Genomic DNA, 24,809 nt, shown 5'->3' with positions numbered 1-24,809 from the left:
CGCCCCGCGCCTGGCCGGCCGCCGCCCCCGGCCGGGACCCGCCCCTCTCCGCCGGAGTCACTCGGGGCCCGCTGCTGGGTGGCGGGCAGTTCCCGCCGGCTCTGCGTGTACGCCTCGGGGCTCGCTCGGGAGGCCAGGCGGCAGCGGAGCCCTCGGCGCGGCGGGCGGACGGGCCGGGCCCGAGCTGCGCGGGGCTGCGCGCGCCGCCCCTGCTCCTGCCGCCCGGCCCCGCGGCCCCGCGCCCCGCGCCCTGCGGAGGCTCCTGCGGCTCCTGCGGCGCGGCGGCCCGCGCCCCGGCTCTTCCCTTTGTCCGCGGGCTGGGCGGGCTGCGGGCGCGGCGAAGGCGGCGACATCCGCGTGGCCGGTCGGAGCCCGCGCAGCGGCTGAGGCGTTGGCTCCCCCGCGGCCGGCCGCTCGCGCCCGCGCGCCGTGGCGATGCCGGACCAGATCTCCGTGTCGGAATTCGTGGCCGAGACCCATGAGGACTACAAGGCGCCCACGGCCTCGAGCTTCACCACGCGCACGGCGCAGTGCCGGAACACCGTGGCGGCCATCGAGGAGGTGAGGGCGCCGGGCGGGCCTCGCCGGGCGGGCCGGAGGGCGGGAGGGCGGCAGGTAGCTCCGCGCCCGCCCTGCCCGCCGCCGGCCCTTCTCCCGCCCCTTCCCGGCTCCCGCATCCCGGGAAAAGTTTCTCTTCCTCCAAACCGGACGCGGCCGGGCTCCCCATGCCCGAAACAGAAGCCCTTTGTTCCGTGTAGGTGGCTCGGAGGGAGAAGGCTGATGGCTACCTTGGGCCTTTTGAAGCCCCCCTCCCCCCACTCCGCTCCAGTTTCCCTTGCGGGGCTCCGGCCGGGCGGTGCCCCTCAGCGCGGCCAACTTTGGCCCGAAAGTCGGTGTGGGCAGTGAGCGGGGGCGGGGGGTCCTCGGGGCGCCCACCTCCCAACTTGTTGGAGAAGTGCCCCTGCCCGCAGCCTGTCCCGCAGGGCAGTTGTGCGCCCGGAGCTCCGGGTCCGTGTGGGGAAGGCCGGCTGCGCAGGAAAGGTGTGCACACCTTCGCCAGGAAGGCCTGACCGGGTCGCGCCGCGCCTGGGAGAGGAGTGCGGGCAGGTGTGTGGAGGGCCGGGCTTCTGATGCAATGGCCTTTGATAGCCGCCCCCAGTTACCTGTGTCTTACCTGTCGTCGTCCCCCGCCCCGTCGCCTCCCTTCCCGCATCAGCCTGGAAAAGGCCTGATTTTAGTCTAGGTGCAAAGTCATCACGCCCAGCGCTAACTAGGAAGCCCTCCACATCCTGCGGAGAGAAGACTTCGGAACGAACACGCTTAGGCTGACAATTAAAGCCCGTTCCGCGTCGGAAGGGCAGGTTGAGAGTCCTCGGCCCCCGCTGACAGGTTTGGGGCAGCTCCTCACCTCTCTGCCCTCATTTTCCGCACCTATCAAACAGGCTCTAGTAACGCATCCTGTCCAGGGCTGTGGTCAGGATCAGAGACGGTGTGTGAAGAAATGCTTAGCACTCTGCTGGGCTCCTACCGTAGTAGGCAGCTGGTTTACAAGCCAGACGTGTGCCAGTATTGAATAGATGATTAAATTTCTCTAGGCCAGAATGTCAAGTTATAGCCTTAAAATGGGGGTATTGTAGGTGTGTTAGAAGATGCCTGGGCTGGAGTGAGTGAGGGGAGGTCACTAGAGAGCTTTAAATTAAGCAGTGGCATTCATTTTTTTTTGCCCACTTGAACAAAGCATCTGCTGTTAGGAATTGCTTGGAGGGAAAATCCAGAATGTTTCTCTTAGTGGAAATTCTTTTTTCTTTGTAGACATAAACAGTCAATAATAGTGGAAATCAAAAGTAACAGATTCAGCATATTTTTTAAGTGTAGGTAGGGCATGGCCTCACCCCCCTTCTCCCTTCTTTCAGCAGAGGAGAGCGTGTGTAAACCTTTTGTAGTGACTTATGTGATCCCACCTCAGTTACGTAGTTCTTTTTGAATCAGCAGAGCTTAAAAATTACGTCTTCAAATGAGGCAGATGGAGAAGGCCCGGTGAGAAGTTTTTTCAGAAGTGCTGGGCAAGAGAAACATTTTCATGATGTTTTGAAAATGCACCATTAAATAATATTCATGGAATGATTGCAACCAAAAAGGTAGCTGACTATTTCTTAAGGGAAGGAAACTTTATACATGGTGCCTTAAAAAAAGCTTGATTATATTTAAAGTTCTGTTTCTTTTCCCTACTGTAGTTTATAGTTAAATATTAACACTGGCAGATGTTGGAAAGCTAGGCAAATAGGAATTGCTATTAAAATTGGCATACCCTTTCTCTGATTAATTTTAGTTTCCAGTGTATAATTCCAGAGCTCCTTTTTGTATGCTGTGCAGGAGATTACCGTAGAGCTCAGTTACTGAGCAGATTAAAGGCACTGGATTTGGTCATTTTATTAAACTGCAAGCTTGTTCCATGTTGCCCTCTAAGCACAAGAATTGGTTATCGTTTCAAATATGAAAAAACTGAAATCACTTCAGGTCTCTCTCACTTGAAGCCCATCCAGTTTACATACTAGGGTGATGGTTTGTGTGAGTTTGGATTTATGAGAACTAAATTTGAAAGTTTACTTTCTGAGAAATCACTATGGATTTCTTTCAGTCTTTTCCAGGGTGTTTAATGTTCATCGCCATTACAAAAACTTGTTCCTTTTATGGTTTTATTAACAAATGATGCCCACACTATGGGGCATCTACTTTCCATACTGGTAAGAGGCATGAGAGTGGGTATTGCGACTTACTTAGAGAAATAAAATTTTAAATTTGCAAGCCCTTGGTCCTGTGTTTAAACAAATGAATCATAGAATAATTTAAACTGATTAAGCTTTGTGAATCTACTATTTCCAATATAGGTTATGACTGCTAAACATCATCTTACATCTGAAATATACTTTCTTTGATATGCACACCTCTAGCTGGACGATGTAGCTATCGGGTCCCTGTGCTTCACTATGAATTTCACATCTGTTCTATTAATTCCTCATCCCTGCTTTATACTTGAGGAAATTGAGGCTCAGAGAGGTTAATTTGCTCAAGGTTACAGAACTAGTAAGTGGAAGAGCTGGAATTTGAACTTGGCTCCGTGCTGTTTTCAGAAACGGATGCTGCTTTCTGTTTCTATTAACAATCCTGAATTCTCTAAATTACTCCGTTGTCAGACTCTACCATTTGCCAGGTGTGTGAACTCGGGTGCGTGTGATACAGGGGTGGGATACCTCATGTTTTCTCATTTTCCTCAGCTTTCAAGTCTGGATAACAATACCTATCTACTTCAGAGGGTGTGGTGAGGGTTTAGTGAACTAAATACACAGCACAATACCTGACCGACCACTGGTTTAGTAAATGAAACTGCTTAACAAATTATGGTTAATCCACAGAACCTGATGAGGGAATTGGGCCCAAAATGGGATTTGTGTGAAGAGTTAGGAAGAGTAGGGGAAACGAAAGGTTATACGTATGAGTAAGTACATGAAAAACTATGTATTTATTAATCCTTGCTTATTTTTTAACCAGTTGGATGTCTTGGCAACAGGTCCTTACAGAGCTGTGTTTTAAAATTTTCACTTAATCTCTTTCTCTGGGTAAAATACTTATTTTGCACAATTTTAGCAGAGTTTGATGCTGCGCTGTGGAGTTCACCCTGTGTTTTTGGAAATAAGGGAAAAATAAGCAGTTGTGGCATCCATCGGAAAAGTGAGCTTCCCCACCCCCTATTTTGTGGGGGTTATTTCTGTCTCAGAGTCTTTGAGTCTCTAGGTACTGTGAAATAGTCTCAAAACAGGGAAACAATGTATAAGAACTTGGAATATTTATGTGTACAGTTAAACCCTCCTTTAGAGCACCATCCATTCTGTCTTGCTTATTTGGCTTTGTTAGATGCGTAGTTTTAAAAATAAATTTGATGTTGACTGGTAAGTATTAAAATTTAATCTTCTTCCTTCTAGGGCCATAATGCTCTACTCTGTTGTCCTTGGTTACCTTGGAAATCTCAGTGATGTCACAAACACAGGGTAACTGCAGGGGTGGGGTGAGCATCTGGGCCGCATAGGCTCCCAGGGGATTGGCTGTCCTGGGGTCCAGATGCCTCTCCCTCCCAGCAGTAAGAGAGGGAACGGGGCCTACTAGCTTTTTAGGCAAGAATGGGAGTCCGAATCTTTGTCCTTTGTGACAGTTCTTCTAAATTCCATACCGACAGACGGAATCTGCTGTCAGAAGGACAGCACCTTCTTGCCCATGCTTCTGAGTCAAACAGGGCCACCTTATAATGCTGTGTTCTGAAATCTGGATTTCTGTGTTTGGGAATGTTTGAGTCATTCAAGGAAAAAACCGATCTTCTCTTACGTTACTCTCCCCTCCCCTAAAATTCAATTTCTGTCTTTCTTGTGATTAACAGTAAAAACACTAATGCGAGTCCTGGTAGGTTCCAGGTCCTGTCGTTCATTCAGCATTTATTGAGTCCTGCTGTGTGCTAGGTGGTGGGCATAGAAGACCAAGAGGAATACGTCCTCTCTTTGACAGAATCTACACCTTAGTGGGAGAGACAGACATCCCAGAATAAACAGATCGCATGTTGTGACTCCAAGATGGTCCAGAATCCTGGATGCCCGTGGGTGGGAGTGGTCAGGTGTGCCCGGGGCTGTGGGTGGGAGGGTCTTGTGTGCTGAGGGTGGTTAGTAGGTGGTCAGCACATGCTTTAGTCACTGAGGTGTCTGATGTGGTCTTCCAGGTCTGCCTCCCTGCCTGAGGCACATACTGAGCCACTCCTGAGGTGGTGGCCAACTAGCCCTCCCCTTGGATTTGCAGAGCTGCCCGCTTCACAGAGGGCTGTGCAGGCCAAGAATTTGGAGTAATCCTTGATTCCTCTCTTCCCTCCACATTTCTACGCACTGGTCCCTTTCTTCATGGAGCCATCTGCACTCTAGACCCGCACGGTCCCAATACAGTAGCTAAGATAAAATTCAGTTTCTCAGCTGCACGAGCCACCTTTCAAGTGACCAGCAGCCACATGTGTGTTGGACAGTGTAGATTAGAACGTTTTCATCACTGCACAAAGGTCTGTTGGACATTGCTATTTTAGACCTTTGCAACTCAAGGAAGGATCGACCGACCTGGGGACTTGTTAGAAGTGCAGCCTCTCAGACCCCACTTTATACCTGCTGAACCAGAACCTGCAGTGTGACAACAGCCCAGGCCATTCTGTGCACATTGACATTTGAGAAGTACTTCTCCAATGAACCCAGGCTGCACATTCAAATCACCTGAGGGGCATTTTGTAGAATAGAGAGGCCTGGCCCCCTCCCTCACATTCTGACTCAATCCGTTTGGGTGGGGCCTGGAGCATTGGCATGTTTTAAAGCCTCTCTCCAGATGGAGCTGACAATCACTGCAGTAAACAGATGTAGTGTCAGGTAATAAGTGCTTTGAAGAAAAGTTACGCAGAATATGGGACTAGACAGTGACTTTGGAAATCAGGAAACTGCAATCAGGAAAGGCCTCTCTGAGGAGACCCACATGAGAGCAGATGCCAGAATGGAGCGAGGAAGCCAGCCAGGGAAGAGCTGGGATCCAAGAACGGCATGTGGAAGGGCCCTGAGATGCGACGCGACCCGGCTGGGGCATTTCGGGACAGAAAGCAGGCCCGTGTTCAGGGAGAGAAGTATGAGGGAGAGGAGGATGGGGGCAGGCAAGGGACCCATCACACAAGGCCATGTTGTCCTGGGAGGGCAGTGCGTTTTCTTCTCGCGATGGGAAGCTCTTAGAGGCTTTCAATGGGGAATAACACGCTCTGACTTACATATGGAAATTTTGCAGTGGCTATTCCAGGGAGAACAGACTGGCAGGGCCTGAGGGAAGTGAGGGAGATGGGTTAGGGGCTGGGGGTCTACTGCAGCCCTCGGGCAAGAGGGTTTTGGACCAGATGGTGGCAGTGGGGGTGATGAGAGGCTGGTTGAGATCCATTGTGCCTGCGGACTGCTGTGTGTGCTGGGGTGAGGGGACCTGTTAAAACACTTCCTGCCCCTGCGAGGCAGCAGCCCACCCAGTTCACTCAGGCTCCTAAAGAATGGACGTCCTGGTGCCCCCAGGGTGAAGCTGACTCACCGGTGGTCCTTAGCATCAGTACCAAGGCCAGCTGTGTGCTGCTCAGCACAGCTGGCTATGGAACTTGTGCTGGGACCAATCCTCAATGTTTTGTTTTACGGCAGACACCGACGGGTGGGGTGGGGGTGTGTGTGTGTGACTGCGTCTCCCCACTGCTATTTCTAGGCGGAGGATCGCAGGTGATGCCTCCTAGGCTGTGTCAGCAGCCTGGGATACTGTCCCCGATTCAGCTCCCCAAATACCCCTCTTTCCCTACTAAAAAGAGATGATAAATCCTCATAATCTTGTCCTGCGATAGGAACCTGCTTCCTTCGCTCACCCTTTTCTGTGTCATAGACCCTTCAAGGGATTGCCAGGGCCCTTCCAGGTACTTGTGGACCATGACGGCTTTATCCTATGAACCATGTGAAATAAGTGGACCGGAAACCACAGCTGACGTGCTTGGGTTATATTTTTATTGGTATTTGGTTGTGCTGAGTTTGATTCATGAATGTATATTGGGCACCTACCAATATGTGGTTACTGCCAGGTGCCAGGGATGGAAAAGTGGGCAGGGTTAGCTCCTTCCCGACAAAGCACTTGTATTCTCGTCTTCTGTGTGCAATTGTAGTTTAGCCTCTGCCTTTTTTTGTTGGTTTTTTGTGGGTTTTTTTGTGTGCCCATCGACCCCTCTGACACTGGTGAAGGTGCTGGACCTCATTTCGGGAAGGTATTTTAATGCATCAAAAAAATAAAAAATACATAGGATTCCAAAGGGAACCAAATATATTGAAATACAGTTTAGCAAAATATTTGAAAAGTCTTTGTCATACTAATATGTGCTTCTTTGCTACAGCATTGCATTTTAAGATTTGGTAGTGTGTCTAATAACTCCTGAAGCACTGAGAATGGGAGCCATATTATGAGATATTTCTAGCAGCTCTAAAGTTACATGAATATACTTTTTATTGGAGTCACGGGAGCTGCTAATATTACCATGGCGTGTTGCTTCCATTCATAATTGAAGACAGTGTTAAATTTCAGTTACAGGCTGAGGTCTAGATGTGATTCTTTGTTCCAATCCCTGTTTATGGCCCTCGAATTTAGACTAAGAATTCCAGGCTTGGTGGTGAGATTCTTTCAGTTAATTGTTTTTTGGAGTGTGTGATTGACTCTGTAACAGTGCTGTTTAAACAGACTTCATAATTACTACTACACTGTCACTGTCATGAATTGGTTCTTAGCGTCTAGCCAAGAAGAGTTACAGCTTAAGCCAGTGTTGAAATTATCAAGCAGTAAAGGTGTTTAGAGGAACTGGAGGTGCTGGGAGAAGCTGCCAGTTGTGGTTTGACAGCCGTGGGGCAGTCTGCACTGTTTCAGGCTCAGTGCTTGGCAGTTATTTCTCACAGGTCTCCGCGGGTTAGCGCGGATACGTGTGCATGCCTTGGAGTTCAGCAAAACCGCGAGTTGCACCTACGGCTCCCCGAGTTAGGCTCCTGAGCTGGGCTGCCTCTCTGCAGGCCAATTCTGTTTGCACCTTTGTTGTTTCCTAGCGGGTCATACACTGACCCTGACTCTGTAGAGGAAGCTTGATTGTGAAGCGATCGTATGTTTACAGGCCCCTTCTGCCCAGAGTTGTAAGGGAGACCTAGCAGTCTGCGTTGCTTTTGGGGAGGTTACGTATTGGAAATGCTGCTGCTGCGAGGTGTGTCTGGGGTATCCAGAGCATGGTTGAAGTGTTACTGTCAGTCCGTGTTGGTGTGTTTCCTCTTTTCTTTCTAGCATTTATTGGGCACTTACTGTGTGCCAGGCGTGCTTCAAGTTCTTTACATACAGTAAGTCTTAACTTGTTCCATTATTAACCAAAACCCTAGAAGGTCCAGCGGACCTAAGCCACTTTACCAAGATCACAGAGCTATTCATAGGAAGTGGTGGAGGCAGGAATCAAACTCACGCGTTTTGACCCGAGAGTTGTTTTTTCGTGGCCGCCTGCCTCTGCGGAGCAGAGCAACCTTTGCGTTGGTTGATGCCTCTGTGACCATCATAGCATGCCCGCTCTTTTGCTGTTAGTAAGGCGCATCGATTGCCTTTCTCAAGTGGATGCTTCTGGAAAACGCTTGCTGCTGCTGTTTCCTCTCTGGCTCCTCTGTCCTTGTTGCTGCAGAAATGGCTCTCCTCACTGTCTTCACTGCCTGCTGCCCTGCCCAACCCGCAGAGCCAGTGGCCCCAGGCGTTGCTACATCCTGGCTGGAGGCCTGCCCTGCTGACGGGCTAGGAGTGATGTCATCATTCCACTCAGTGCTGAAGAGGTCTTGGTAGGATTTTGTACACAGATGCTGTCAGTGAGGCAGGTGGCTGAGGAAGGTAGTTCCCTCTGATGATGAATTCCCTTCTTTTAGGATTCTAGCCAGGTGATCAGAATTTTAGGGCCTCGTTTCCAGGAATAATCACATTCTTATAGTTGTTTTTTTTTCCTTAAACATCAACGACAATGGCTGACATTTCTTTGAGCCATATTTGTGGGAAGGACTGTGCTGTGTTTTAAACTGATCATTGAATCCTCAGCAATCCTGTGAGGTAGGCCCTGCTGTTTTCTCTGTTTTATGGTTGAAGAAACCGAGGCTCAGACAAGTTACATGGCTGCAGCTCCCTCTCCCACAAATGGTGTTTGATAGAACCTGGAATCCCAGCGCCCCACCCCCACCCCCCATTAGCGTTGAGTCCTTATGGGTCTTATCCCTGTTGGTCCTTTAACGGCACACCTGACCTTCTCCTGCTGGGATTGCCATTGCCTGTGGATTCCTCTGTAGGTGTTCCTGGGGGCCACTTTAGTGCAGGTTGATGGCTGTTGACCATCCAAGGCCACTGGCTGAGATTGCTGGTCACCCAGACTGAGTCATCAGACACTAACCAACCTCTGGGGAGGGACTTAGCATCAGGCACTTTATTAAGTGACCTGACCTGCCTTGAAGTTCTGGCCTCTCAGAGCCGAGGAGCTGAGAACAGGGTCCCAGCTCCATGTAAAGGCCCCCAGAGCCAGGTAGGCAGCGATCAGATCCATACAGTAGACCCTCTGTGTCAGCACGTCTGTGTTTTGAGAGGTGGCCGCTGAAGGGGGAATCAGGGAAACCAAGCGAGAAGTCAGCACCTGATTGGCAGTTAGGGAACTTTGGGGAGATTCTGAAAGGAAGGGAGACAGTAAGTCCTGGTGCTGTATTCATTCCTTGGTATCCCTGACCCTGTTACTAACCAGCCCTTGGGCCTTGGGCAGGAGATTTCACTGGTCCAGCCTCAGTGGCCTCATCTGTAAAACGGATGAGATAAACTGCAGGGTCTTTCCAGCTCTGAGCATTCTGTTTCCAGTTGTCTGTAAGTCACCTGCCTCTTGCCGCTCTTTAATTTTTCTGACCATCTCCTCTCTTTTCTCCTCTGGGCTACTTATATGCACGCTTTTAAGGAGGGTAGAGGTGAACATACAGGTTACCTCTCCCATTCCCCCTTTGCAGATTCCCTCCCCCGAAAGATCACTGGAGTCAGTGAGATGCTTGGCCCTGAGCTGGAGTTTGTTTCACTGGGTGCGTTGCTAGTTTGTTTGGGAGAAGTGGGGCTCTGTGGTTTTCCACCCATTTCACTGTGGGGCAGCTTTTGCAGTCTTTGCTGCTGCATACCATGGTCTCGATTCTATCTGTGCTGTACTTTGCTTCTCTGGTGAAAAGCAGGTTGAGTTAATGATCACAGGTCATTAAATAATTTGGACGGTTGAACTCTAAGTAGATACCAAGTTTCTTATATCAAGTTCTGATAGCTTTTCCTTGGGGCTTGGGGGCACCAGTATTCTCAGCATTGGGGGATGTACTCTCTGTTACGAAGCTGTGATTTCACATTTGCCCTGTGGGTTTGGTTGTGTGTCTCTGGTGGAGTAGAAAGAGCAGTAGCTCAGGAGTTAGAAGGGCTGATTCTAGTTCTGATTCGGCCTCCACCTTGCTGTGTGACCTTGAGCAAGTCACCTCTCTGAGTGTCTGGTCTCTAAAATGACGGGTTTGGACTAGTTGATCTCTGACTACCCTCCCCAGCCTGAAAATCCCGTGATTATTTGTATCACATATACTGGGTTGGTGAAGGCTCTGGAATAGGTAGATGGTGGAAATAAAAATCAACAAGGAATAGCTAGTTTGTGGTCCTGAAAGTGTAGGTTCTGAATTTTATCTGCAAGTTGATTTAAGAAACAAAACAAAACACCTTTTTATGGCTTCCTGAGGCACTTATTTTTGTTGTTGTTCCTTTTTAAAAAATTCAGATACAATTTGCATACCATAAAATTTATACTTTTTATTGTGTCTAATTCAGTGATTATTTTAGTATATTCACAAAATTGTTCAGCCGTCACCAGTATCCAGTTCCAGAACATTTTTATCGCCCTCCAAAGAAACCCCGTACCCCATTGGCAGTCCCACCTCATTCCCCTTGCTCCCAGCCCCCACAACCACTAACCTACTTTCTGTCTATAGATTTGCCTGTTCTGAACATTTCATATAATGTGATCTTACAATATGTGGCATTGTGTGCCTAGCCTATTCACTTAGCAAAATGTTTCAAGGTTCATCCAAGTTGTAGTATGAATCTGTACTTCGTTCCTTTTGCTGTCTGAGTAATATTCCATAGTATGGATATACCACATTTTGTGTATCCATACATCAGTTGATGGCCATTTGGATTTCCACTTTTTTGCTATTATGAATAATGCTGCTGTGAATATTCTTGTACAAGTTCTTGGATGGACATATGTTTTCACTTTTCTTCAGTATATACCTAGGAGTGAAATTTCTGGGTCATATGGTAACTGTGTTTATTGTCCAAGGAGGCTGAACCACTTTACATTCTCAATAACAGCGTATGGGGTTCCAATTTCTCCACATTCTTGTCAACTCTTGTTATTGTCTGTCTTTTTGATTATGGCCGTCCTAGTGGGTGTGACATGTTATCTCATGGACTTGATTTGCATTTCCCTGATGGATGACTAATGGTATTAAGCATTGTTTCATGTGCCTATGTCTATTGGTGTATCTCCTTTGGAGAAATACCTATGCAAATACTTTGCCCATTTTAAAATTTGAGTTAATTTTCGTATATGATGTGAGGTAGGGATCCACCTGCATTCTTTTGCATGTGACTATCCAGTTGTCCGACCACCATTTGTTGAAAAGATTGCTCTTTCCCTATTGAATTCTCTTGGCACGCTTTTCAAAAATCAATTAATCTTCCATATATGGGTTTATTTCTGGACTCTTAAATCTATTACATTGCTTTTATGTCTGTCCTTATGCTAGTACCACACAGTCTGGATTACTGTAGATATATGCTAGTTTTCGAAATCAGAAGTTGTGAGTCCTCCAATTTTGTTCTTTTTTTCCAAGATTGTTTTGCTATTCATGGTTCCTTACATTATATGTATTTTAGGATCAACTTGTCAACTTTTGCACAGAAGTCCGTTGGGATTTTAATGGGGATTGCACTGCACGTGTAGCTCAACTTGGGGAGTCTAGACATCCTGACATCTTCCAATCTGTGAATTTGGAGTGTGTTTTCATTTAAATCTCTGATCTCTTATAATGGTGTTTTGTAGCTTTCAGTGTACAAGTCTTAGGCTTCTTTTGTTAAATTTGTTCCTAAGTATTTTATTATTTTTGATGCCATTATAAATGTAATTGTTTTCTTAATTTCATTTCTGGGTTGTTCATTGCTACTGTGTAGATACAGTTAGTTTTTGTATATTGATCTTATATCTTGCTATCTTGTTCAGCTTGTTTATTAGCTTTACTAGGGTGTGTGTGTGGTGTTCCTTAGGCTTTTCTATATACAAGATCATGTCATCTGCAAATAGAAATAGTTTTATTTCTTCCTTAGCAATCTGAGTGTCTTTTGTAGTTGACCCTTGAACAACATGGGTTTGAACTGTGTGGGGCCACTTATACGTGGTTTTTCCCCAATAGATATACTGTTGGCACTCTGTATTCCCGGTTTCACATTGGTTGGTTGGGATTCAGCCAACTGCAGATCGAAAAACAGTGTTTTCCATCCACTGTTAGGAATCGTGGATGGGAAGCATCAACTGCAGTTATACTTGGATTTCCGACTGCTTGGAGGTCGGTGCCCCTAACCCTCCCTCGTTGTTCAAGGGCCAACTGTATTCCTTTTTATTGCCTACTCACTGGGTCAATTCTGCATCATCTTAAATGCCCAACGGATTGCACAGACTAAGAGCTCAATAACTTCATTGAATAACTGACTTTAGTATTAAGAAAACTGTATGTACAGCCAAAATTCCTTATATTTGTTTTGTTCCTTCTCATTTGGGCTTGAATATACCGAGAAAAATTGGAAGCTCTGCCTGCTTGGTCTTTAGTCGTGAAGTAAGTTAGTGGAAATGTCACTTGCATTGGTAAACGGGTTTCAGACATTTGCCTCACTCAGCCAGGTGTTTGGTGGTACCTGGGAGGTGTAAGTTCAGGACCAGGCCTCTTCTGTCTGCAGCAGCAGACTGCACAACCCATTGTGGTTGCTGGTTAGTGTGGCTTTCTGGTTGCTTCTTTCTGTAAGCATCACCTGGATTCGTTCACCACCGGCACCACTCACTTCTTGACTAAAGGTCATTATTGAGATTGCTGGCTTTCTTCTCACCTTGTAAATTCTCGTTGATTTTTCTTGTTTGGCAAATAGGAATGAGGTGTGTTTACTTGTTAAGCTGTTGGGCTGTCAGAACCTGTACTTTTGTTTGCTGAGGTTGTAGCTGGCCAGGCCGCAGGCTTTCCAGTGGAAAGAAGTACTGCATGGAGAGTCCACGGTTTAACCCGCGACGCAGGCAGGATGGCTCATCACCTCCCACCTTCCTCTCTTCCCTCCTCCACGCTGTGTTCGTCTTCTCTGTAGGGAATACATCGCTTGTGCTGCAATCTAGGCCTTGTTCAGAGCTTAACAGTCTCACTCAGCCCCCCGACCCCCCTTCCCTGCCTTCTCTTATCTTCTCTCACTGGGTATATTTCCAGACCCTCGGGGCCCTGTGTTTTCTGTTTAAAATAGGAATTCCAGCCATTGTGGACTGTGGGTGGTGGGGTGCTGTAATGTGGGATTTCAGGGGAGGCCTTCCTGTGTGTCTCAGGTCACACTCTAAACTGCAGCTTTGGTGATGACATTTAACTTTGGCCTCCTTTCCTACCACACTGCCTCCCTCAGTTTTCCTTTCCCTTCTAGTTTTCCTCAGTTTTTTGTCTTTTAAAAATGATTTATTATCTTCTACAGCAATGTTAGAAGGAGCTTAATTTTTGAAGTGCAGTATTTTTCTTTATGGTTGGAGCACAGTAAAGGAGATTTGATTGATCTTATGACAGAATGGCTTTAGTCGTAGCTAATACGAAATCTCTCAGGGCTCCTGTTTCATTTGCTCTTTTAATTTATGAAGCTCCTTCCATCCTTCAGGTGTCTGTACACAAAGCCACTAAGGCCTGATGGATGGGTCACGTTCAGGGCCTTATTCCTGCCCCTCGTGCACCAGGAGCTGCTGTAGGGTTCTGACACTTCGTTAAATTTTAGGTCGAATTAGGGAGCAAGAAAGTAAATGAGTGTTTCAGAAATTCGTTATTGTTTTTCAAAGGAAAATGTACTATTAGGTTGAATAATTAAAGCCAGTGACCAGACATCCTGAGTTAGAAGCTGGAAATAAACAAAAAGACCCCCATGTGAGAAGAAAGTAGCTACTATAAAGCCCGTTTTGGTTCTCTGTAGGGTCGTGTCGTCCTTAGGGGCCTAGAAAAGACCGCACAGTGGAATAGAACTAGCAGAAGACCCAGTACTCAGCAGCTGAGGCCAGTGGAGGGAGGACTCGAGAGAATTAGACTCCAGGATCCTCCGAGGGTCGCATGGAGCCAAGGCAGAGCCTGTTTCTTGATGTGGAGGTTGGTCTTTAAGCGGGGGGGTCAAGTGAGTGCCCTCTGTGTGGTGTGCTGGGCACGTGTCATCCACGGGGGAGTTTCCATGAAAATAGTTTTTGAGTGACCCTTTGTAATTTTGATGAGCTTTAGTTTGCTGAGAAAATCAATTGATGTGGAACAACTCCTTCCTCTGGTGTTGGCCCAGGTGTCCTTCGGGATGGGGTTTGGGCCAGGGCAGAAGAAACACAGACTTATGAGGACAGACCCTGGTCCTTCCTTAGTATGCTGTTAAGGAGTGTGAGGAGAGAGGGAATAGCTATGTGGATTCCCCTCTGACCGCAAAGTATTCTGGCACTTCCGTTTTGGGGTGAGGAAGCTTCAAAACCCAAATTTTTCCCTGAATGTGGTACCCAGCCCATGATTCTCAGCTGTTGAATGTCAAGGTCCAGGTAATCTTTTTAATTCTGATTTTATTCCTTCCCCTTCAAAAGGCTTGCCGAGTGTTTAGAAATAAATGCGTTTGACTTCGAAAATCAAGGTTGTCATGTCATCCTTTGAAATGATTAGACAAATAGGAAAATCTTATTTTTAAGAATTATCAAACTCACTGCTCTATAAAGCATCCCAATTAATAATTATTCCTATTGAAAAATATATTAAACATGTCAATCTCTTCTGTGAAACCTTCCCTAACATACCCTGTCCATCAGAACCACTTTCTTCCCTGAATTCTTAAAGCAGTTAGTCTCTGACTCACTTTGTTCGTCTCTTTTTAATCCATCTGTCCATTGAATCCATAGATGGATCGATTCATCGGTCCACCTGCCTGCCCGCCCCTCCCTGAGACAGACCTGGGACAGACCTGGGACAGACCTGGGATGTCTGCCGCAGGGTCAGCCGCTCATTGTAAGGACGCGCGCGCGTGCTCGCAGAGGGAGGGAGGTGGTGCTGTGCGCCCTGCACCCTGCGGGGCCCACGCCAAGCGCCCTTCAGGGATTAATCTCACTGAAGCCACTGCACCGTTTCCACTGCAGACCTGCTTCCTGTGTTTGTGTTCTTACTTCCTGAAACCAAACTGTAAATGCCTGAGAGCAGGAGCTTTTTTTTTTTAATAATAAACTCATATTTTCATTTACACTTGACTATTCTCCAAATGCGGCTTGGGCGGGACATGTCTCGTGTGTGTCCACAGCTGAGGAAACAGCGTCTCCCGCAAGGTTACATCGCTGGCGGGGCTCCCTGAGACTTGAACCAGGATCTTATAGCTCTTGGCAATGAAGGAACTTGCCGTTTCTCAGAACCATCCGAGTGGCTGGGAGCTGCTCGGTAATCATGTGATTGTTTCATAAACGTGTGGGCATCGTGCTGCTGGGCACGCGCAGGAGCACGGCTTCTGTGTGCTTCGTGACTTCTCTGTGCAGTGTCTTTATTTTAAAAGATATTTAAAGTGTTGTACATGCGCTGTCACATGTCAGTGTCTTTAGAAATGACTGGAGAGGACAGATCGTTTAAAAATATTTGCACATTACATCAGAAGAACATTAATAGTACGCGTTACTATTAGTAGTAGGGGTATTAACTGTTCCGGGAAAAGGTACTGTTTATTCATAATAACCAGATAATAGCAGCGGCACTGGAGAGGAAAGCCCAGATGCCAGTATTGGTGCAGGTGGAATTATAATTCAAATGCAGTGCGGGGAACCTTAAAATATCCGGCTTTCAGAGCTCCTGAATGTCATGTAAGGCGTAGCTCGTTGTCACGTCTGTGATGGGAAGTGCTCTGCGGCCATATAACCTTGGAGATGTAGCCAACCTTGAATTATTTATCATTGGAGTGAAATACCCTTTTGAGAGAAGCAGCTCTTCCTTCAGTGTTAAAAATATGTTTCTATCATGTGTCATCGCGAATATTCCAGTTACATTGCGTATTTCTTTTTTTGCCTCCTGCCCACGCACTTGGGTAACCTTGAGACGAGAAAGGTATTTTAGGTGGTAGCGACGTGGTTCCCAGGCCGTGCGTGAGTCTATCATCGTGCCCCCCACTTTCACAGCTTTCTCATTCCTTTTGGCTGCTGGGTTTTGATATTTGATTTTAGATCTCTTTGTGGAAGGGCGAGCAGGTGGCTGCAGGAGAACTGAGCCCGTTTGGGGGCTGCTAATGGGTTTTTGTTGTGCTGGACAAAGGGAATGGCGCCCTTCCTCCTGAGCTGAGCTCATCTGTGACTAAAGAGTGAGCAGTCCCTTTCCATCTGGCCGTCACCTGGACAGGTGAAAAACGGTGGTGCCATCCGAATGCGGAATTTCTCAGAATCCCAGGGGACAACAGAACACATGTGGGAGCTGGCACACCCAAATGCAAATTATGTCCGTGGTACCTAATATATGTAAATTTATGCTGCTCAGTTGACAAAGACAGTATGAACCACACTCTTCCTGCATGGTGGTGCGTAACTGAAATTTCAGTTTTATTGTTACCGTGGTGAAGTGCGTGGATAGTCCTATTTCCTGCTGAGTTTCTGTGACATTCCCAGCAGCTCCGGAGGCCCTGGCGGGCTCCAGCAGCAGACGTGGAAGATTCGCCATCTTCTGCAGCAAGCGCTGCCCAGCTCCCTGCCCAAGGCCTCGCCTGGCTCCCGATGGGGGACGTGGCTCGGCGGAGAATACAGGGCGGTTTAGTATGGATTTGGGGCATAAGACGAGGAAGGGAGCGCTTTGGGAGGAAAGTTAGCTTTGCCTTTTCAAAATTGTGTCCCTCTCTTCCCCCTGGGTCATCACGTCTCAGATTCAGGGACAAAGAACCTAAGCAGGTTCAAAGATGGAAGGTTGTCATCAGTAGAGTTGGCTTCCGGGGGAGGCAGCATGTGCCGGAGGGACCCCCCTCAGCCTTGTGCTGTGCTTCGCACTTGCTCTGGGGACTTGGCAGTGGGCCAGACTTCAGTCACGGCTCGGGTGTTGGGTGGGGGGGCGCGTAAGCCCCACTTCTGTGGTCTTCAGCCTCTGAACTCCCTTGGTCCTGCACAGAGGCGTCTGTGTGCAGCCCTTGCAGAGCTGGGCACGGGGGCAGCTGCAAAGCAGGTGGTTGTGACTGCCCTCCTGGGTATGCTGCTGGCGAGCTGGGAAAAGCCCAGCTCATGTCCGGAGAGGAGAGTGGAGCCCGTGTGGCCGGTGTGGGTCCTGCAGGAGCCCCAAGCCTTGTTGGACCCGGAAGCAAAGCAGGTGTTCGGTAGCCTGGAACAAGGCCTGGCGCACAGAAGACCACTCCAGGGTATTCGTTGAATAACTGACGAGTGAATGAGAGAGGCGTCCTAGGACTGGGACAGCGCCTGAGCCTGGGGGTGCGTGGGGAGAGATGGGGTGTGCCGAGCGGCTGCGACACTGCAGTGCCCTGGAGGGCTGTGCCCACTGGGCTCACCTCTGAATTGGGGTGGGGCCGTGTGGGGCTGTCAGCGTGGGTGGGAGAGACAAGTGTGTGGAGTGGGGAGGGGGTCTAGCCTTTTCTGAGAGGAAAGGAAGGCGTCGGAGGAGAATGGCTCTGATTTCTGCCAGCCGGGATTACATGTGTGTTTATTCCACGTCACTCACGGAAGGTCTGCCTACCCTGTTCAGGCACTGGGGAGTTTACGAATATGAATAGAGCCCTGGATTTCTATGAGTTCACAGTTTCACAGTGTAAACAGATGTGTAAACAAACAATTGCAATATGGTTTGATAAATTCGGTAAGCTACAGAGGCAGTTGCTATGGCAACGCCAAGACACTCATAACAGCCTGTCGGAGTGAATAGGCTTGCTTGCCCAAGGTCTTGTAGAGATGGTGACATGGCATGGCTGAGCCCGCCACCGTGCAGGAGACTTAGGTAACCGTGGGCTGAGAGCAGGGCCTGTGAGGTCTCTGGAATCAGCAAGAGAAACCCGAGCCGTGGCGCATTCCCCAGAGGGCAGTCCCTCCATCAGATTGCAAGGAGCTTTCCCTGGGTAGACCCAGCCCGATGAAGGGAGGGCAGAGGGACAGGGAGCAGCTTCTTCAGAGAACTGAGATGCTGCATTGCATGTGGTCCCCACATATCCTGAGCTACTTCCTGGAGGACGCTCCTGTTTCTTCCATCTCTGCTGGGAGCAAGGGCACCTGTGGGGGAAACAGGAGGTTTCCCCCTGATTAAGAGAAGGTTCTCAGGAAATGCCTGCATTTTCTAATCACTCGATAACCCCTTTCAGTCAGATCAGATAGGATCAGTGAGGGTTTTGCGGTGAAAGTGGCAGCAATCTCTGACAGCAGCAGAGGCCAGGCGCAGGCAGGGCCCTGTCATCTGGGCTGGGGCCCCGGGTTTTGTGGGGCCCAGGGGTTGTGATGCGGGATGGAAGCCCTTGGCTTGTTGCCTGTGGTAGGGGACAGGTCAGCTTCTTGCCTCCTGAAGCACGAAGACCTGCTCGTTCCCAGAGGGGAGATCATTGCGCAGACTCGGGTTGGTCTGTGGTTATGTGCTGGTCACTTTCCCTGTACCACTTCCTTCCTTTTTCTTCTTATATCAGCATGGGCAAGAGGATTTCCTCTTCCCGCCAGCAGGATAGATTGGCAAGCATTTCAGTCTGCTGGAAGAGTTTTTCTGGTGTGATTGCCCCTCTCCCATCCCTCTAGCCAGGACTGGTCACCTCCAGGGAGCAGGTGACAGTCTCCCTTTGACCCCGACTAGGTTTTCAAGCTGTCCGTCTTCCTTTACCTAACTGAGCTCCTGACCTTGGTCCAGGGGACGTGCTCTGGACTTGTATGAAGCCACGTCTAATTTTGAGCCCCAGTTTTGATGGACATCTAGTGTGGTAGAAATAGCCTGGCTTTTTACACACTTGGGTTTTAGTCAAGGATCGGGCCTGCTTAGCGAATGAATGCTGGTAAATGGTTGTATTTGTATTACAAAGCTGCCTCCTGGAGGCCCAGGCCCTGCCTAGTGCCCCGTTCAGACCCCTGGGCAGCGCCTGCACAAAGCCAGGCAGGCTTGTATCCGAGGCACCTGCCCCAGCCCGCCCCTGCCCTGCTCTTGCTGCCTCCCGCCTGAGGGCCGTGCTTCGGCTCATCGGTGCCCCTGAAGCAGCAGGCCTGCTGTGTGCGTGGCCCTTGAGTGTCCCCGTGTCCGCCATCTGTACCCCGTGCTGGTTCTGCTGACGGGACCCTCCCGCCTCGTGCTGCACGTCCCTTTGCCCGACTTCCCATTTTTCACATCTCATTTGCCACACCTGGGGCCAGGAGAGGGCTGCCTTTAGTCCGCGTTCCTGCTGCAGGTGAGAACGAGTAGAGGCTGCATGCAGCCCTGTCTAAGCCGCCCCCTGCCAGCCCCAGGGCTGCCTGTGGAAAGTGGCATCTGGGAAGCAACACGGCTGCCTCTGGTTGGTTAACTAGTCCTCTAATCTCTCTTGATCTGACCCCTTCTCTATTCCTAGAGCTGCAGTTCCTACGGCTGTCATTTATCAGCTGAATTATCCAACAGCCCCTGCGCCCGTTGCAGTCAGGATGACTGTCCTAAAATAGAGATCGTGCCTTTACCTTTGGAGCTGAACCCCATTGGCGGCTCCCTTCTCTCTCAGTTAGTGACCAGACGGTGGGCCCACAAAGCCCTTCGTGAGCCCCCCCGCCCGCCTCTCCAGTCCGTTCCCCACTCTGTTCCCCACTCTGCCCACTGGCCGCGCTCAGCATGTCACCATCCTTCCATGCGTGTCATTCCTCTTCATCTAAAGGGAGACTCACTTCCTCTTCATCTTGTCTCTGCCTCTCTGTAAAGTTCCGCGGGAGCACCCCGCCCCAGGCTGTGTTGACACTCCTCCTGGCTTGTGGGAGCCCTGCAGGTGCCCCCCTCAGGGCCGGCCATCAGCACGTGGACTGGCACCAGTGACCTGGCTCTCTGTCAGGAGGTGAGCGCCCAGAGCCCAGGGACCTCACTGACTCGTCTGAGGTCCTGTGTTGCATTCGTGGGACATCACCCTCAGTTTTCTTGGAGGGAAGGAAAGCCCTTTGATGAGGGGCCCTGCATTGTCTTCTGGGACCTAAACTCCCAGCTCTGCTCTACTCCGCTCCGGCCACCTTAGGCCTTCTGCCTCAGGACCTTGGCCTGACCGTTCCTTCTGTGCACAAGCATCTTCTCTCCTCCCAGGTAACCTGCATGTCTCTCGCCTTTACCTCTTTGAAACATCACCTTATCAAGAGGCCTGCACTGACCACCAGGTAAACCAGCTGCCTGCTGCCAGTCACCTGACCCGCTCTTTTCCGCACAGCACGCATCAGCCCCTAACCTAGGCCATAACTGACTTGTTATGGTTCTGTTTTCTATCTCCCGCCCCCACACTGGGTTGTAAGCTTCCCGGGGAGATGGATTTTTGACTCTTATGTAGTGATGCATCTCCAGCCCCCAGAATTGCACCGGACACACAGTACCTGTTTGTTGAATGAATGAAACTGGCCAACAGGTGCAGTTGAGATCGGAGGCAGTGAAACACGGGCTTAGGAGCGTTGGTGTTATTACAGTTTTATAAAACCTTTTTCCCCGGCTGTAGGAAAAAGACTTGATTCTTAGAGGGTAGTGTTTGAAAAGCTGAATTAGTGCGTGGAGATCCTTAAGTTGGTAGGAAGATCTTTGAATGGCTCAGTCCCTTAGGAAGTGCACTGACCTCATTCTCTGGAGGACGGAGTCCAGGGTCTGCCGCGTGCCCAGCTGCCGTCTTGTTCGTGTCCGTCTCCAGCAGGGCTCGGAGGGTGACCTGCAATTGCTGCTTATTAAGGAACAGGAATACTGCCAATCTGTGCTCCTAATTTTTCTTACTCAGTGGGACCAAAGTACTTTCACAATAGAGAGATTGAGAGAGGAGGCTTTGAAACCGAGTCATCTCATTATTGTCCAGGGGGCCGGGAGGCCAGCCACCCAGGGCCGCTTTGGTGACAGCGATCACGTCCCTGTGACGGTTCTAATGAAGGCTCGCATTATGCTGGGGCTTTGAAGAGTCCATCAGATAGTGAAGGAATTGAGAAGCCATGGCTACCACCCGCCCTTTCACCCTGCTTTCCGGTTTGCCTGTTGTCCTGTGGGAATTTATTTACTAGTTCAGGCCTCCAGAAGAAACGTATTCAGGCCCCATGAGAGGCTTTTGTGCTTTTTGTCCTTTTTCCTTTTGTCAGCTCTGGTAGTTCTTTAGTGTTTATACTCTCTTTTCAGAAACAGGTTTTTATAAATTCTGTAGATTTCACTCTTTTAGTAATACTTCTAAAATTTGTGTGGTAGCCTAGGGATCCGTATGCCTTTGGGGAGGCAGAGACGGATGAGAAATGGTCTGTTCGCGTGAGGAGCTTATGTTGTTCCTTAGCCCCTGCAATGATGAGAGCACCTGCTTTGCACACACTTGGACCTGGACTCAAATACCCGTGACTGTCTCCACTATGTGGCCGTGGGAAAATGGGCCACTTACTTATTTTTGTTTAACAAGCACTTATACTGTGCACGTTTACTATGTGCCAGTCACTGAGTACTTTGCAGGAGTTGAATGTCTCTCCTCCTGTGACAATCTGTGGGTAGATATTGGTGTCATCCCCGCGCTTAAAGAGGAAACCAGGGAACGGATTAAGTAACTTTCCCAGGATCACGCAGCTAGTGGTAAAGCAGAATTTCAGTGCCAGCCCCTGGCTCTTGAGTCCGTGCTTTTCGTCATGACACTTTCTATGCTGCCTCTCAGCTTTCTAAGCTTGAGTTTCCTAAATCCGTAAAATGGAGCATTGAGAACACGGCCTAGGTCCAGGATTGGCATGAGAATTAAATGAGAAAATCGAGGTAGAACATTTTATCTAGGTCCTGTGATGGGATGGTCACGGCAGCCGGCGGAGGGAGACACCGGCACACAGATTATATACAGTACAAGGGAATGTGTGCTAAGTGTCCCTGCAGAGGTGACTTCCTGTGGGGGGCACTGGGCAGCCCTCAGGAGGCGGAAGAGACGACAGTATGGCTCACCATCTGTGAACTGGGCAGCATCCAGAAGCTGCGGCTCGGATCGTTTAGAGAGCCCAGGGATTGACCAGATGGGTGTGCCGAGATGCAGGAAGATAGATGTGTGTGTGTGGGGGGTCCCGTGGGTTGGACTCTGGACTTGAGCAGGGGCAGGAATGACATTTCAAGCTGGTCAGCCTCTCTGGGGCCAGGTCTCAGCAGGCCCAGCTGGAGCCCACTTCCGGCCTTGCAAATGCTTTATTAGCTTTGCATATTGTCTTTTTGTTCTCTCTGTTGAGAAGATTTCTCCCACACCTTCCTTCCAGTGGGCTTCTAGAAATTCCCCGTTTCTCATGACTCACTGATGGGACACATCCTGTTTGGGGAAGTGTTGCGGGAGGAACCTGAGAGTGGTGTGAAGTGTACTTCCTCCTAAGGCTCTGCTTCCCCCAGGAACCCCCCCCCCCCATGTTCATCTCCCCCGTGAGCTGCATTTCTCCAGCTGTGGTGTTTCCCTGCCTTGCCCTGATGTGTGCCCACTGGAATTTTCCCTCTTGTGTTGTGGGGGGATCTGTGTGCAACTGCAGTGACAAATGATGGAATTAATCAAATCAGGGGTGGGGCCTGAAGTTTTGATCCTAAGTTAGCCAAACAGATGGTCTGTCCTCAGACTTACCAGGGTGGCGCGCTGCAGAGCTGTTCTCAGGTTGTTCCTAGAGAAGCCGCAACGGCAGCCCTGGTAGCGAGTGCATACGATGTGGATCCTTGGCCCTTTGCTCTGGATGGTCAGCGTTTACCTGGCCTGATCCTGTGTCCGTGTGGAGTGTAGGTCCTGCTCATTCTAACAGGCTGGATGTGGTGAATCATCAGCACGGCCTTTACGCAGCCTGGTTGGGAGGCGACTTTACAGAGTGAAGTAGTAGAAAAATGGGCAGGGAACCTGAGCTGAGGAGAGGGTGGCAGGTGTGGCTCTGGTGTAGGCGCTGGTGTGGGAGGGCCGTGCCATGCTGTGGGGTTAGGCCTGGGGGCAGAGTGGCGGGAACATTGACAAGCTAGTCAGGCTGTTTCATCAGAGACTTGCACCCTGACGGTGGCCGTGGTGGTGGGACCCAGAGACCTTCTCGGAGGAGGAGGCCGGTGGTGCCCTTCCTTGAATGGTGAGGGCAGTCAGATGGCCTGGAACAGAGCAGCTCCACCTGGGCAGTTTTGCCTCCTCGGGGTCCAGAGACCTGTTTGGGCGTCCCAGTCGGGAGGAGGGGTAAGGGTGCTGCTGGCTTCCCGTAGGTGGCGGCCAGCGCTGCTGCTAAACGTCCCAGATGTCACTGCTGCTGCGTGGAGAGGCCTGGGCTTGAAGGTTGTCAAGTAATGTGAGTCTCGGGGAACGGAGGGGGCCGTCCTCTGCACCCTAACCGCTCTCGGGCCCTGGTTCCATCGTGGAACTAGTGAGGGTCTTGGTGGGCCTGCGTTTCTTTTAAAGTTAGACAAGGTGAAGATGATTTAGAAATTTTCATAAGCTGAAGCTTAATCAAGTGCCATGAAATAAAGATTGTGATTTCAGGGCACTCGGCTATGTTAAGTCAATCGAGATCTTCAAAGAGTTGCATTAAAATGCCGCTCCTCCCTGACTCGACATGTTCTCATCTCTGCCTGTGTGATTTCTCTGCCCTTTAACCTTGTGCTGTGCAGAATGCCAGATGACCTCCTTCTGGGGTCTATTTTGATACCTTACTTTTCTGATATGAATATTAACACAATTAAAACTCTTAGTACTAATATCAAGAGTGTGAATTTAATTTACTTTTATAATTATCTGTATTAAAAAAAAATCTTAATTCAGAACCTATAAAAATAGGAAGACTTTCCACTGGAGAATTAAAGGGAAATTTAAAGATCGATGGAATTAAAAAAAATAAAAAGCAACTTATTATTACCCCATTTGTGTGTGTTGTGTGTGTGTGTGTGTTGCGTGTGTGTCACACACACGATGCCTTTTATTCTTAAATGCCCTGCCTTTAGAATTTGGAGCTATAATTTATTTCTAGCACAGTTAAAATGCTCTTTTCTCTTGCTTTTCTTTCCCTTTCTCCTTTCCTGTGTCAGATAAAAGGTGCTTATTGTCTTCTGAGGGTATGTTGACTTCTAGTTTATTTCTTAATTAAAGTTCTGCCTTAAGCTGAACAGCAAGACTTTATCTTGTTTGTGGTGGCGAGGCTTTTGAGCGAATAGGACAGGGACAGGTCAAGATCTGACTCAGAAAGGGCCCGGGAGGCTGGGAGCGGGGCAGACAAACAGACCTGCCAGGGAGAGGCTTGGTGCAAGGGCTCAGGTACAGAGGATGAGGTCTGAGCTTGGGGAGGAGCTGGGGGGTGGGAAAGGAGGACAAGCTGGGAGAAATAGGCCCGAGGGACAAGTCTCAGTGACCTCTTGGCTATGGGGAGCTGTGGAAGGCGCGGGAACCCAGGAAAACACCCACTTTTCTGGCTCAAATGAATGGAAGCTTAAAAACAGAAAAGGGGGGAAATCCCTATTTTGGGCATGCCCTGATGGCTAATGTTGCTCTCTGGTTTTTGCTTTTCAGAAGTGTAAGTGGAGGCGTTTTAATAATGCCTCGAGTCTTGAGACTGGATTGAGACCTTTCTCAGTTCCAGTGCAAATTGTAGATAAGAACACACTTGGTATCTTTGGAGAGATCGGGTCGATTGTGCTTCCGTGCTGGAATTGAGGAGACGTCTGTTTGGTCTGTCTCCTGTTTGATTGGAAGACGGGGCTCTGAGCCACCAGCAAGGATGGGGACTAGTCTGACCTTCGAGT

The 24,809-nt window shown here is 49.3% G+C and overlaps 1 protein-coding gene across 8 annotated transcripts in view; it reads left to right on the top strand.

Moving 5' to 3' along the window:
• The first annotated feature begins 327 nt into the window (after positions 1-327).
• ASAP2 (ArfGAP with SH3 domain, ankyrin repeat and PH domain 2) overlaps positions 328-24,809 on the top strand; it is a 147,546-nt gene continuing 123,064 nt past the window's right edge. For 4 of the 8 annotated variants that reach the window (XM_033125013.1, XM_033125016.1, XM_033125014.1 and 1 more), the window contains exon 1: positions 328-561. In XM_033125013.1, the coding sequence (XP_032980904.1) occupies positions 436-561 (126 nt within the window). In that variant the 5' untranslated portion in view covers positions 328-435. The remainder of the gene's footprint in view (positions 562-24,809) is intronic. The other 4 variants (XM_033125015.1, XM_033125012.1, XM_033125011.1 and 1 more) reach the window with 1 other exon arrangement.

Source organism: Rhinolophus ferrumequinum, chromosome 13, assembly GCF_004115265.2.
Source record: "Rhinolophus ferrumequinum isolate MPI-CBG mRhiFer1 chromosome 13, mRhiFer1_v1.p, whole genome shotgun sequence".
NCBI classification, from domain to species: Eukaryota; Metazoa; Chordata; class Mammalia; order Chiroptera; family Rhinolophidae; genus Rhinolophus; species Rhinolophus ferrumequinum.
Note: the sequence above shows the minus strand (reverse complement) of the source record. Positions and strands in the feature narration are given on the sequence as shown.